This window comes from Chelonoidis abingdonii, chromosome 5 (assembly GCF_003597395.2).
Source record: "Chelonoidis abingdonii isolate Lonesome George chromosome 5, CheloAbing_2.0, whole genome shotgun sequence".
Taxonomy (NCBI): Eukaryota; Metazoa; Chordata; order Testudines; family Testudinidae; genus Chelonoidis; species Chelonoidis abingdonii.
In genome coordinates, this window is record NC_133773.1 from 42,005,192 (window position 1) to 42,019,326 (window position 14,135).

Consider the following 14,135-nt stretch of genomic DNA (forward strand, 5'->3'; position numbering starts at 1 on the left):
CACAAATAATCAAATTTGATGACAATATATATCTCGCAGCATCAGTGGCACTAGCTAGGGCACCATGCATTGAGCGCTACACAATATCAATATTTTTATGGCTGACCTGGACACACGCTTCTCAGCTCTCTTCACGACTCACACCCCTTCTCTACCTACGCTATAAAACAGGGGGCATGCCCCCTACATCATCTGGCACCATATTGGGAATGGAGACTCTGGGAAAGGATTCCACCCACTGATTCCTAAATCAGTCTTCCACCCCCTCATAACCATCCAGCTAGACCAATTACATGAGAGGATCACACTTTCTTTCTAGACACCACGGTGCACATAATAAGTGAGTGGTCACATTAACATCCACCCCATGATCGAAAACACCCTACGACCTAAGTATACGCCGGAGCCGGCATGAACGCTAGCTTCCATCGGGCACATTCACCTGACGTCGCATTCAAACTACAGCCAAGACATCGGAGGTACAACCGCCATGTTGCCCTAACCCTTCAGAGCAAAGAGACCAACACCTAGCAACAGATCCCACCAGCACTTCTCAAAATACAATATCCCGTATGGAGGGGAACATAGGAAACAGATCAACAGAGCCAGAACGTGTACTGCCAAAAGCCCTACTGCAAACAACCAAGAAGAACACACAGGACCTCCACGCCATTCACACCAAACCTGCCCCAACCAGCTAAAACCCCGCAGCTGATCATCAGGATCACAACCCATCCTGGACAATGATCCCACACTTTCACAGGCCTTGGTGCAGGCCATCCTTGCCACAGACAACCGCCATACCATGAACATATTCTCACCAGCAACTGCACACCGCACCATAGTACCTCTAACTCAGGAACACACCCATGCCAACAAACCCCCGATGCCAACGCGAGAAGTACTCCTCACCACATCTCAGCTGCACCACATGCACTGAGCTATACCACACCTACTCACCATCACCTATCACCGTTCATTCACCTCCGCAAGTCCACCAATGTAATATACGCCATCGTATGCCACATGCCCTTGCTATGTACATCAGGCCAAACTGCGACACCATTCTACGTGCAAAAGATAAATGGACAAAAATCAGATATAGGAATGGCAATTCTACAAAAACCTGTAGAGAGCACTATGCAACACCCTGGCCACACGGTAGCCCCTTAAGGATGGCACATCCTTGCACGCAAAAAAACCATTCAGGACCAGACTTCAAGAGAGAAAGCATGCTGAGCTTCAATTTCATCTGCAATTGACACCATCAACTCATGGATTGAATCCAATAGACTGTGAATGGCTGCCAACTACAGTAACCAGTTTCTCTCCTCCCTTGTTTTCCACAAACCCTGAACTGCTAGAACAGGGCCTCATCCTCCCTGATTGAACTAACCTCGTTATCTCTAGCTTGCTTGCTAGTATATATATACCTGCCCCTGGAAATTTCCACTACATGCATCCGACGAAGTGGGTATTCACCCACGAAAGCTCATGCTCCAAAAAGTCTGTTTGTCTATAAGGTGCCACAGGATTCTCTGCTGCTTTTACAGATTCAGACTAACACAGCTACCCCTCTGATGTGTAATTTCAGTATCTCACTCACACCACAGCAGCTGCTCCAGCTATGCTAGTGACAAAGGAAGACAAGAGATGGTGCCAAGCACCAGTTGGGCAACAGTCCTGAAGACACAGCAGCTTGCCTCTCTCTCCCTCAGACTGAGGCTTGGCAGGCAGGCACTAGAGCTTCAGGAGCCAATACTGGAATGGAAAATGGAGCCTACACTTGCTCTCCCCACCACCACCCTGGGGAAAATGGCTTCCACTTATAATCCCCTCAGCTAAGAGATACTCACTACCCTACCCCAATCCTTTCTACATAAACTAGGGTTTCCTGGCTCCAAAGGCTCCTGTCCCCATCCACCCACCAACGGTGACACACTCCCACATAAGACTTTAAGGATCAAGGGATGACTTGATTACAGTCTATAAGTATCTACATGGAGAACAAATATTTAATAGAGGGCTCTTCAATCTATCAGAGAAAGGTACAACATGATCCAATGGCTGGAAGTTGAAGCTAGACAAAATCAGACAAAATCAGGGATAATTAACCCCTGGAACAATTTACCAAGGGTCATGGGCTGGAAGTTTTTCTAAAAGATCGGCTCTAAGAATTATTTTGGAGAGGTTCTATGCCCCTTGTTATACAAGAGATCAGACTAGATGATCAAAATGGTCCCTTCTGGCATTGGAATCTATGACCAGAAGTGATGTGCTCCCTATATGTCCAACCACCCCACAACTAGAGGCTCCAGGAGAATCTGCCTGCCACTACTATTGTCAACAGGGAATTGTATGGAACCAATGGAAGGAAAGAATATTTAACCAGGGAAACACATGTATCACAGACTCAGGCTGGACGTGTACGAGGGAGCCTTTTGCAAAGAGTAACACCACAGTATTACCTATTCTCCACACCCCCAAATATATATCTGAATAGTGACCTTTTAAATAGGTTTTCTGCAGTCTTTTATGAATGAAGACAAAATTTATATTGCTAGTGGCAGTATGTTCATGTTCCCTACCTTGCCAGTAAACAGGATGCTGATGCCAGACTGCATGAATCATTACATATATTTGAAATTATATTTTCCAACTTGATAATAATGGGTCTAGTCTGAGTCCAGCAAAATGATATGCCCAGTTTTAAGTACAATTCCTGAAAATCAGCAAGTGATGTTTGGCCTCGTAGTCCAAGAAAGGATTTTAAAAACCATTCAAACAACAGTATACCCCAGGCACAGAGTCGGCAATTATTTCAGCTGAAATGGTTTTTAAAAATAGTTTCCTAACAAGGCCAAACTTGAAGTGTTTTAAAACCTCAAAAGACCCCTGTGAGCTAAATAAGTATTCAGGCATCTACAATATTATCCATGGATAAAATGAGGCCCTGAAAAGTTAAATGATGTGCCTGAGGTCACACTGAACATCAGTGTCAGAGCTGGAAATGGAACTCAATATTTGGGCCAAAAAACATATCTTTTAACCATTACACTGCAATCAAATTATTTTTGTAAAATCAGTCCTCTGACTGAAAAGTTTTTCCATGAACGAGTAGAATGGATTTAATTTAACTGAGGGAGAGGGCATGCTCCCCATCCTCCCCACCCACAGCCCTCTAAACAGAAGGGCAAATCTGCAGACAGGTGGAGCCTGATGTTCTAGCATCAGCGGCAGTAAGGTAATATCCTAGTAGAGCAATTATAAATAATTAGATATATAAAATGCATGAAGATATCTACTGTGTGCAATGGATGATTGCACACTTTTCATATTAATGTCTGGAAAATATCTATCTGAGCTTGAACATAGTGGTGTCAAATACATTACTGAGTTAATTCAGTCAAATTTATTTTATAATAAATGAAACAACAGACTTATGTGATCAATTTCATGTCTCTAAAAGAAAATTCTCAGATTTCTATTAATATCTTGCTGCTCTTTCTCCAGAGAAAGGTAAGGATGTATAAGTAGGGCTCTACCAAATTCACAGTCCATTTTGGTCAATTTCACAGTCATAGGATTTTTAAAATCGCAAATTTCATGATTTCTGATATTTAAGTCTAAAATTTCATGGTGTTGTTACTGTAGGGGTCCTGACCCAAAAAGGAGTTGTGGGGGGTTGCAAGGCTATTGTAAAAGGCTAGAGGATTGCACTACTGCTACCCTTACTTCTGCACTGCTGCTGGCCGCAGCTCTGCCTTCAGAGCTGGGTGGCCAGAAGCCCAGCTCTGAAAGCAGAGCCGCTGCCAGCAGAAGCACAGAAATAAGGATGGCATGGTATGGTATTGCCACCCTTACTTCTGCGCTGCTGCCTTCAGAGCTGGGCCCTCAGTCAGCAGCTGCCACTCTCCAGCCAACCAGCTCTGAAGGCTGTAGTGCAGAAGTAAGGGTGGCATAGTATGGTATTGCCACCTTTACTTCTGTGATGCTGCTGGCAGGATGCTGGCTTCAGAGCTGAGTGCCCGGCCAACAGCCACCACCTTCTGGCTGCCCCGCTCTGAAGGCAGCCCAGACATAAGAGTGGCAATACCGTGATCCCCCTAAAATAACCTTGAAAACAACCCTCCCCCCACCGCCCCTTTGAGTCAGGACTCCCAGTTTGAGAAACACTGGTCTGTGTAGTACAGGGTAAAAGCACAGAAAAGACCAGATGTCACAGTCCATGATGCATTTTTCATGGCCATGAATAAGGGCCCTATGTATAAGGATCCACTTAAATGTATTGTATGATCTACTATAACAAAGTTTAAATTGGAGTACTAACACTTAATTCAATCAACTCTGGATTTTTAAAGCCATTTTTAAAACATTTAATATTTTAAAGAAGTTTAATAATTAAGGGCTTGATTCTTCACTCACCACAGGCCATACCTCCTCTGAGAGTCGTCCCACAGGAGTCACTAGACTAAATGTGTAGCAAGTTGCTACTCAGTGGGCCTGTTTCAAAGACCACTGAAGTAAATATCTTGGATTAGGGCTAAAGTGAGTAAGGGTGATAAAAATCAAGCTTAAACCAAGCACTTAATATAATACATGAATCTATACTATATAACTGATGAAAAATTGTGATAAGAAAAATTACTGGTCAAATTAGGATGACCACAAAAAAGCATTTATATAAAATTCAAAATTTATGCCAAAATTTGAAAATTGAAATTAAAATCAGGGTAAGGGAAAAACAACTGGAAACTATTTCCAATGTTTGAGCTTGGATGTGATGGTGATTTTAAATACAGGCACATACATTTATGTGCATGACTGTGAGAATGGCAGGGGAAATAGTTAGACAAAGAATATTTCTAGAAAGAGGCGTAAACAAAGCTGCCCACAGAGCCATTAAAAGCAAAGCATTTTAGAAGATGCCTTAAATGTAAAAACTCTCTAAAGAATAAAAGCATCAGAGGAACATTCCATCATGTCATAGAAGAACTTCACACTGCATTGCTGAATCCCATTTCACTGACATTGCAAGCATTAATCTTCTGAGCAAGAAAATATAACAAGCTTCAGTTCAAGATTTTTTCTTTATGAAATCTCAGAAATATTGCGAGCTGTTGCATTGTGTATAAAAGGCACTTCTCCCATTCTAGCTTACATTTCTGATTAGCAGGAAAGATGATATAATTCTACCAAAGTTTAATTACAAACTTAACTTTTCATACCTTGAACAGACACATTAGCGGTCTGATCCAAAGCCCACTGAGGTCAATGAAAGTCAGGTCTTATAACTGTAACCAATTTGTCAGTGCAACAGTCTTGAGAATAAGTAGCAGAGACAAAAGCTCATTTCATTCTCTAATATAAATAAACATAAGCAGCAGCTCCCATAAAAAGACTGATTTCTAGCATGTGTCTGCTCCTCTCATATTTAATTTACAGCATTATCTTGGCAGATAGACAGAAGCCAAATCTAAACTATATAATGTTCGTTGCTATAAGTGTATTATGTGCCATCTTATCCTGACCAACATTTCTTCATGGTTTGTCAGGAAATTTGGAAAGGACTAAGTCCTTCCAGTCCTCTCTGCATTAATGTTTGCCAAAAATCAATACTAAAACAACAACATTTGCCATATTCCAACATTACTCAAAATGACAAGCTACTTGCTTGGTTTTGGGAAAATGAGAAAATGCATGCATGAGAACACCTACCTCCTCCCAGATAGCCTGCAGAAAACAAATACTGGGGGTAACATTAAAGTAGCCTCCCGAAGTAAAAAGTTATGTAAAATAATATGATGCCCAAGGAGCATTCTGTTCTGCCTTTATTTTCCCTTTGGGCAAATAAAGCAAAAAGTTTAAAACTGCCTGCTTTGGATTATATTCTAAATAAAATAGATGGACTTCAGCATGTGAATATATACATTCCATCAGGGCATTTGGGTGGCCCTAAAAATTATGAGGCCAAAGCTCTCTTTCACAGATCATCATCAAAAATTAGCTGCATCTAAACAGTATGACATGCAGTTAGTCCAAGAGACTGATGACCTTAGAGAAAATGCGATAGAGTGTCCTGTGACACCTTATAGACTAACAGACGTATTGGAGCATAAGCTTTCGTGGGTGAATACCCACTTCATCAGATGCATGTGGTGGAAATGTCCAGAGGCAGGTATAAATATGTAGGCAAGAATCAGTCTAGAAATTTCTACCACATGCGTCTGACGAAGTGGGTATTCACCCACGAAAGCTTATACTCCAATACGTCTGTTAGTCTCAGGGCTGCCCAGAGGCGGGGGAGAGGGAGCAAGTGGGGCAATTTGCCCCAGGCCCCAGGCCTCACAGGGGCCCCCACGAGAATATAGTATTCTATAGTATTGCAACTTTTTTTTTATGGAAGGGGCCCCCAAAATTGCTTTGCCCCAGGCCCTCTGAATCCTCTGGGTGGCCCTGGTTAGTCTGTAAGGTGCCACAGGACTCTTTATTGCTTTTTACAGATCCCAGACTAACACAGCTACCCCTCTGATACTTAAAAAAAAATACAACTCAAACATTTTCTCTAAATGATTTCTAACTACTTGGTTATCTACCCTACATTTTTTTCACCCCCTTAACTCTTCAATAATAAATTGCAAGCTGCAGCTGTTACTGAGTTCAATTTGACAGCTGAATCCAGGATGCTCTTGTATTAATCCTTTAGAGAGTCTCTTGAATGAGCAAGTGTAAATGTTTGACTTCTTCAAAATAGTACAAGTCGCATAGGAATTGCAGGCAGAATAAGGACATTCTGCTATATATAACAATCACAAATACTGATTTTCTCAGATCGTTATTTAACAAAATTACTGCAGATCACTGGAACACAATAATTCTTTTAAGTACTATGTTTTACAAAGACCAAAGAAAAACATGAAAATACAGTTCTGTTTCAGTGTACCCTTTTAAAAAAAACTCATTCAGAATGTTGTTCTCATCACAGATCAAGCACATACCACTACATATGGTGCACAATCAGAAACGTACACCTCTATCCCGATATAACGCTGTCCTAGGGAGCCAAAAAATCTTAACGCGTTATAGGTGAAACCATGTTATATTGAACTTGCTTTGATCCGCTGGAGCATGCAGCCCTGCCCCCCGGAGCGCTGCTTTACCACGTTATATCTGAATTGGTGTTATATCGGGTCACGTTATATCAAGGTAGAGATGTATGTTGGTAATATTTTTTCAGGTGAGCCCAGCAGAAAAACTACATATTTCCCCTGACTTTTCAGCTGCTTTTTGCTTTATAAATTCCTGGCCCCAAATTTCAACTCCAGGATACTCAGCATGACTAAAATTACATTACAGAACTTGTATTCAGATCAACTCCAGTAAACACAAACTGCCGGGGTTCAAACATCCAGGAAATCATAAAATTTGGTATACAGGGATCTTTTCAAGGCTCTTAAAACTAGGCTGGAGTAAGATGTCATGCATTGGTTTTCGAACAACTCTCAAAAAAAAAAAAACAACCCTCATCTTCTGGTTTGCTATCAATGGGGTCATGTTAATTTTGTCAATAAACACGTCTGGCTTTTATTTTTTGCCTTACAAAGAAAGGATACATTCAATATAAACATTAGCAACAAGGCATTTGAAAGATTATTGCACTCCATGAGCAACCTAAGTTAGTAGGCCTTCATCTTGGTGCCTTTACCTACCCAATGTGTTCTAAAGTCTACCCCAGATAGGATATCTTATTGATTGAAGGTAACCTGTAGAAATGTAGTGAAAAAGTGAGATAGTTCTACAATATCAAATTATAGGGCATTCAGCACAAGTGACATCAAATGTATACTTTTTTTAAATTGATGAAGGCCAATGAAATCAAGCCAGTTGCCATGACACCACAACTATGAGTTGCTCTCCTGGAATACAGAACCAACTCATACAAAGAAGGAGCATAGGTGTATTTGCACTCTCATAACCAGTCAAAATGAGAACCAGCGGTGAAGGCCTTCACAGACGTGCATAAACCATCCAATTGTGAACCTTTTGCTGTTCTCACATCACTAGATTTATATTGATTTGGGATATAATGAGACTGACTTTTAGCATTCTTTCACAAGTTGTTTAGCTATGCAGAATCTGTTTTCTAGTGTGCTTTTACAGATAGCTTGATTGTGGTGAGACCAGGTTATATTGTTTGTGTAGTCTGTGTTAATACTAAATTATTATTTTTTAAAAAAAATCCTCACTTCCGTTTTAGTAAGTGCATAGATAATTCTTTGAATATATGGTGGAAATGGGACACTTCATCTGCTGCAACACAATAAACAAGTTATAGTAACCTTTATGCCTCCAACCTCATAAGATGAAAGTTGGTGGAAAATCAGCCTATGTTGTTCTATCCCTCCCCATCTTCAGACCACAAGCCAGCCATAATACTTAGGCATGACAATTTGAATGTGTAAAATCATATTTTCATTTAGAAGTGAATTTTGCAAGCTATGCTGAGAAAAATAAAATCGGGAATTTTGGAGCATGATAAATTCCAAAGAAAATGAAATTTTCAGGAAAATGCCATGGAACAAAATTAGTGACAATTTCCATTTAAATTTCACAGAAACTTTTTTGCCTGCCTCAGCCAGGCCAAATTTTAAAATTTGTAATTGATTATGGCTATAAATTCCTAAAAAGGAGAGTTTCAATGGGATAAAGAAACCAAGCTTCCAATCGCTGGATCTAGGACTACAGGACTACAATCACTGAACTTGAAAAAAAGTCTCTCCATATAAATGGATGGCAAGAAATATTTAGGGAGGAAGCAGCCATATAGTTGCTTTGAGGGGCACTAACAGGGAACAAGATCAAACCTGCAGACTAATATGCACTGAACAGCAGAAATTTTCTCTTAAGTTGTTTTTTTATTTGGCTGAATTTTTTTAGTAAAAGCCCTATTCTGATAATTGGATCTATGCCAGCAGAATTTAATTCCCCTCTGGGTTCCATGGAGCCCTACTGACATTGTTAACTTCTGTAGGACTGCATATGGGAACAAGGTTCTGCCTTCATGAATCCGATTACAACATCAGGGCCTAACTGTGTACTATTTACATTTGAGGAATAGTACCAAGGGAGCACAGAGAGAACCTGAAAACTGCTGCATTGTGTGCCTGGCTGCAGCTCAGAGCTTTCTGTCCTGCTGGACTATCATTAAGCTATTGTGACACCCCAATATTCACCGCCATGTAGTTAGGATATGTCTAATACAAAGTATGCCTTGTTAGGTGTTATTCTAAAAGCCTTAATCTGCTAGATTGTAATATCTAGTTGGACTGTATGTGCTATCGTCATGTGCGAAGTTATGAAGTTTGGCTATGTATGTGTTGCTGAAACATGCCCTGAGGTTGACAACACCCACAAGCAGCCTTTCACATATGACAGTAAAAAGGCCAAATAATGTTAATGGCTTACTGGGGAAATGCACACAAGCACAAGGACTACCCCAGGAACTGTGTACAATAGAAATCTCTCAGAGATAGCACTACACAATCGGAACTATTTGACCCCGGTCACGGCAAAAGAGCTTTCCAGCAAGTGAGGAGAAGATATAAAAAGGAGGAAAATGACAGTATGGGGGGGGTCCTCACAACAACATCACACCTGGAAACACCCAAGGAACAAAGACTGAACTGTGGGACGTGATGGTCCCACGCTTGAAATATTTTTAGCCTATGAATGAAAACCTGAAAAGCTAAGACAACTTGTGCCTTAAGAATCTGCCAACCTGTTTATCACTCAGGGTGAGAATTTGCTAATTTATATCTTACCTATCTAGTGTGTGAAGTTCAGTTGGCGTTTTTTGTTTATTTACTAAGGTAATCTGTTTTGATCTGTTTGCAACCCCTTATAACTACTTACAATTTACCTTTTGTAGTTAATAAACTTATTTCTTGTTTATAACATAGCCCAGTTTATGCAATTCATATCTGGGGGAGGGAGTGTCAGGATTCCTTCCTCACTCTGAACTCTGGGGTACAGAGGTGGGGACCTGCATGAAAGCCCCCCTAAGGTTATTTTTACCAGCTTAGGTTAAAAACTTTTCCAAGGCACAAATTCCACCTTGTCCTTGAACAGTATGCTGCCACCACCAAGTGATTTAGACAAAGAATCAGGGAAAAGACCAGTTGGAGTCCTATTCCCCCAAAATATTCCCCCAAGCCCTTTCCTGGGGAAGGCTTGAGAATAATATCCTCACCAATTGATGAAGATGAACACAGACACAAACCCTTGGATCTTAAGAACAATGAAAAAATCAATCAGGTTCTTAAAAGAATCACCTCTTTAAAATCAAGATGGAAGATATCTTTTGTTTCCCTGTAAAGTTTCAAAACACAGAGGATTTCCTCTCTAAGCAAAACTTGAAAGTTACCCCCCCAAAAAAAAAACCAACAAAAAAAAAAAACAGTAATAAACCTTCCTCTTAGCACAGGGAAAATTCACAAGCTAAAACAAAAGATATTGTAACGCATTTCCTTGCTATTACTTACTACTACTGTAATATTAGATGTATCATTTCAGTGGGAGCTGGATTACTTGCTTGGTCTCTCCTTTTGTCTCCGGAGAGAACACCCACACAGCCTCCCCCCCCACCCCCACCAAAACAACACAGCCTCCCCCTTCACCCCTGGATTTGAAAGTTTCTTCTTTCCTCATTGGTCCTTCTGGTCAGGTGCCAACCAGGTTATCTGAGCTTCTTAACCCTTTACAGGTAAGGAGGGATTTTATGTTACCCTTGGCTGTATGTTTATGACAGGGGGGAGGGGGACAAGAAACTGTGCACATCTCTCTCCACACTGAGGGAGAGGCTGAATTTTTATGAGCTTGCTCTGTGCAAATCTGTTTATACAGTGCAAGTCAGTATTATATTGGGTTTATCCCCCAAAAGGAGCATGCACGTGAGTGCTGGGTGAGTCCTCTCTCACAGAGCTGATGTCAGTCTGTGTCTGCATCTAGGTGTGGCCATACCTGTGTGTGTGTGCTGCAAGAGGCCAGAGGACCTAATTCAGTAAAACAGGGAGAGGGAATCCAGGCTGGTGGAGCAGGAGAGGCTCAATGAAACACCAGTACATCAAGTGGCATCCTGGATGGGAGGAGTCTAACCCATCACAGCTATATACTGTACTGTAATTGTCATTAAAAAAAATGGTAGCCACCTGTATAACACAGTGCCCAATTCATATCAATGAAGAGTTAGAAACATTTCCCGATTTATTGAATACTCCTTGCAAATATCGTTGCTTAAAACACCTTGAACGTAGTAAGTGCTATATAAAAGTAAGACAGTTTTTCTGTAGCAACCTGTGGGATCTTGGGAGGTGCATGCCATAGAGTAGCTGATCCATGGCTCTTGCCTACCATCATTCCCACAGAGCTCCATCCACCTAGCTACACTTCTCCAAAGCTTGAGGAGATTGTGCCATGCAGCCACTGCTCCTTCCCTTCTGCAATTTTTAGTTCCTTTTACAAGTTCCTTTCTTTATCTTCCTCTACACTTGCAAAATAGAGAGAAGAGAGGAGCCAATTACCCACTAACCTACAGCACAGATCTACAATACAACTCGAACAGTTCAAAAGCAGCATGAGGCTGGGGCCCAAAAAAGCCTTACAACCATGTTAGACTGAAACAGTGCTTGAAAAAGTTTTCAAACACTAGCAAATACAGGACCTAATCCTAGGTATCTCAAACCCAATGATCAGGCCACAAACCTGCTCCCTAATATAATTTTTTAATCTCTTCCATTGCAATATGTTCAGCTTTTAAAGGGACATGGTCAGCCTAAAATTTTAATAAAATAATAATAATCATAATAAACAGTCTCTTAACTCTAATCACTAACATATGTTGTTGTTGGGTTTTGTTTTGTTTTTAAAAAGGCTTCAGATTTTCACCTTGCTTGTTGTTTACTTTTTTTCATATTCCTCAGCATGGATGGCAATCAGTTTCATTCTTAGGGTCTCATAAATTAGCAGGACTTAGGTGTTATTCCTTATTCCCTTGAAAGGAAATGGTTTCCCTTAAAATATATTTTAAAAAAATCAAAGAAACATTTATATTGATGTTAGGCTTTGTAAGAACTCCTACTTGGGGTCAAAATAGTCCCTCACAGTTAATAAATTATTTAATATAGTAATTAAGAGCCTAATTCTGCAAATGCTTTCTACTGAGTGCAATACCACTTTGGGATTACTCAGGGTAGCAAACACTATATGTGTTTGCAGAATTGGCCCCATAGATCTCACCTCCCACATCAGTCTGCAGTCTGTGTTTTCATCCAGTTCTTGAGGCATTCGCTTTTCTCCTGCAAACGGGCCAAATTTTTCACCCTAAATAATGATTACACAAAGAATGCATGAGTTACCAAACTACAATCTTTTGAATCACCTTTAGCTTCAGAAGAAAAAGACAATTTTGTTCTATCAGCCTCACATCCTCCTAAGGAGCACACATTAAACAGGGTTGCAGCTGAGAGCTGGATGGCTAAAACTTAAAGTTCATACACCACTTGGCAAATTTAAGGCTAAGTGTCTATCATATAGAACTACAGACATTATTATACAATGAGCTAATCTGTTCGGGGGGTTTCCTTTTCATATTTTGTGACATTGTTATTTTACAACAGTTTCCCTTACCACATATATCCTCCATTTGGCAAATCATATTTTTCTGTATTTTGAAAGAGGCTGAAATTCACATGACACATTTGTTTAATAAAGAACTACAAAACGTCAGCACCAAGATTATCTCTGCATAAGGTTATAAGAGAGTATTTTGCAACAGACATCCTTATAAAGGGTAAAGTATTTGGCAGCTATAGAGTTTACATTAGATTTATTTGCATGATTACAACACTGCTTTTTGAAATATCAAATCAAAATACTCAACATGGAGGTTTTTGAACAAACAGAAAAATCTGTTTAAGTAGCACTGAGCATGTACATGTCTATAATTTAATTCCAGCGTATGTAAACAAAATAATTTTTAAAAAAAATATTACCTGTTATTCACAACACATGCCATGAAAGTATGAACTGATATGTTCCCCCAACAGTTTTGTCCCAAACATACCACATTAGCAGCATGTGAACCATTTAACTAGGCCTTTATTCCCATAATAGTGTCTTCAGTTTGCAACTGACCTTCTATATTGTTGGGCTGCAGAATACATTTTTGTTGTAGGCATTATCCTAACTGAAATACTTTATGTTCCTTGCTCTGTGGCATAATATTCTCTTGAAAAGGGGATTTATGTAGTATATGTTCATATTTTTAAATATATGTTCTTGTCTACCATATCCCTTTCCTGCCTCCCTACACTCAATCAGATAAGGTGGCTTTTCAGCGTCCCATGCTCTGTAACTTTCTCAGACTAACTCACAGAAGGCCAACTCGGGGAAAAACAAGGAAGTTTCAGGGACAAGGTTTGTTCGAAACAGCAGAAAAGTACAGGAGATATAAGGTCAACTGTATAAAATGGTAGGAGAGAGAGATTAAAACGATATCATGAAGAGTCCTTAAGATTTGTAATTCATGGTACAAACTCCTCAATTTACCTGATACAAGTCACATTTCCACGTTACATAATACTCAGTCCCTCAAAATTCTTCCAGGTAGTCGTAGAATCATAGAACTGAATGGGACCTCGAGAGTTCATCTAGTCCAGTCCCCTGCACTCAAGGCAGGGCTAAGTATTATCTAGACCATTCCTGACAGGTGTTTGTTCAACCTGCTCTTAAAAATCCCCAATAATGGAGATTCTACAACCTCCCTAGGCAATTTATTCCAGTGCTTAACCACTGACAGTTAGGAAGCTTTTCCTAATGTCCAACCTAAACCGCCCTTGCTGCAATTTAACCCCATTGCTTCTTGTCCTATCCTCAGTGGTTAAGAATAATTTTTCTCCCTCCTCTTTGTTAACAACCTTTTATGTACTTGAAAACTTATGTCCCCTCTCAGTCTTCTCTTCTCCAAATTAATTTTGGTAGGATGAAATTCCCATACTAGAAGTTAAGTATTCTAGTCTTATACAGGCTAACTGAAATGGCTATTCGCTGCTGAAGTATAATAAAGTGACACAAGTTAA

The 14,135-nt window shown here is 40.1% G+C and overlaps 1 protein-coding gene across 6 annotated transcripts in view; it reads right to left on the reverse strand.

The window, feature by feature from the left end:
* The window catches only part of PRDM5 (PR/SET domain 5), a 152,648-nt gene that overhangs the window by 126,741 nt on the left and 11,772 nt on the right, over positions 1–14,135 (reverse strand). For all 6 annotated transcript variants that reach the window (XM_032762538.2, XM_032762539.2, XM_032762543.2 and 3 more), the window contains one exon: positions 12,295–12,378. In XM_032762538.2, coding sequence (XP_032618429.1) covers positions 12,295–12,378 — 84 coding nt within the window. The remainder of the gene's footprint in view (positions 1–12,294; positions 12,379–14,135) is intronic.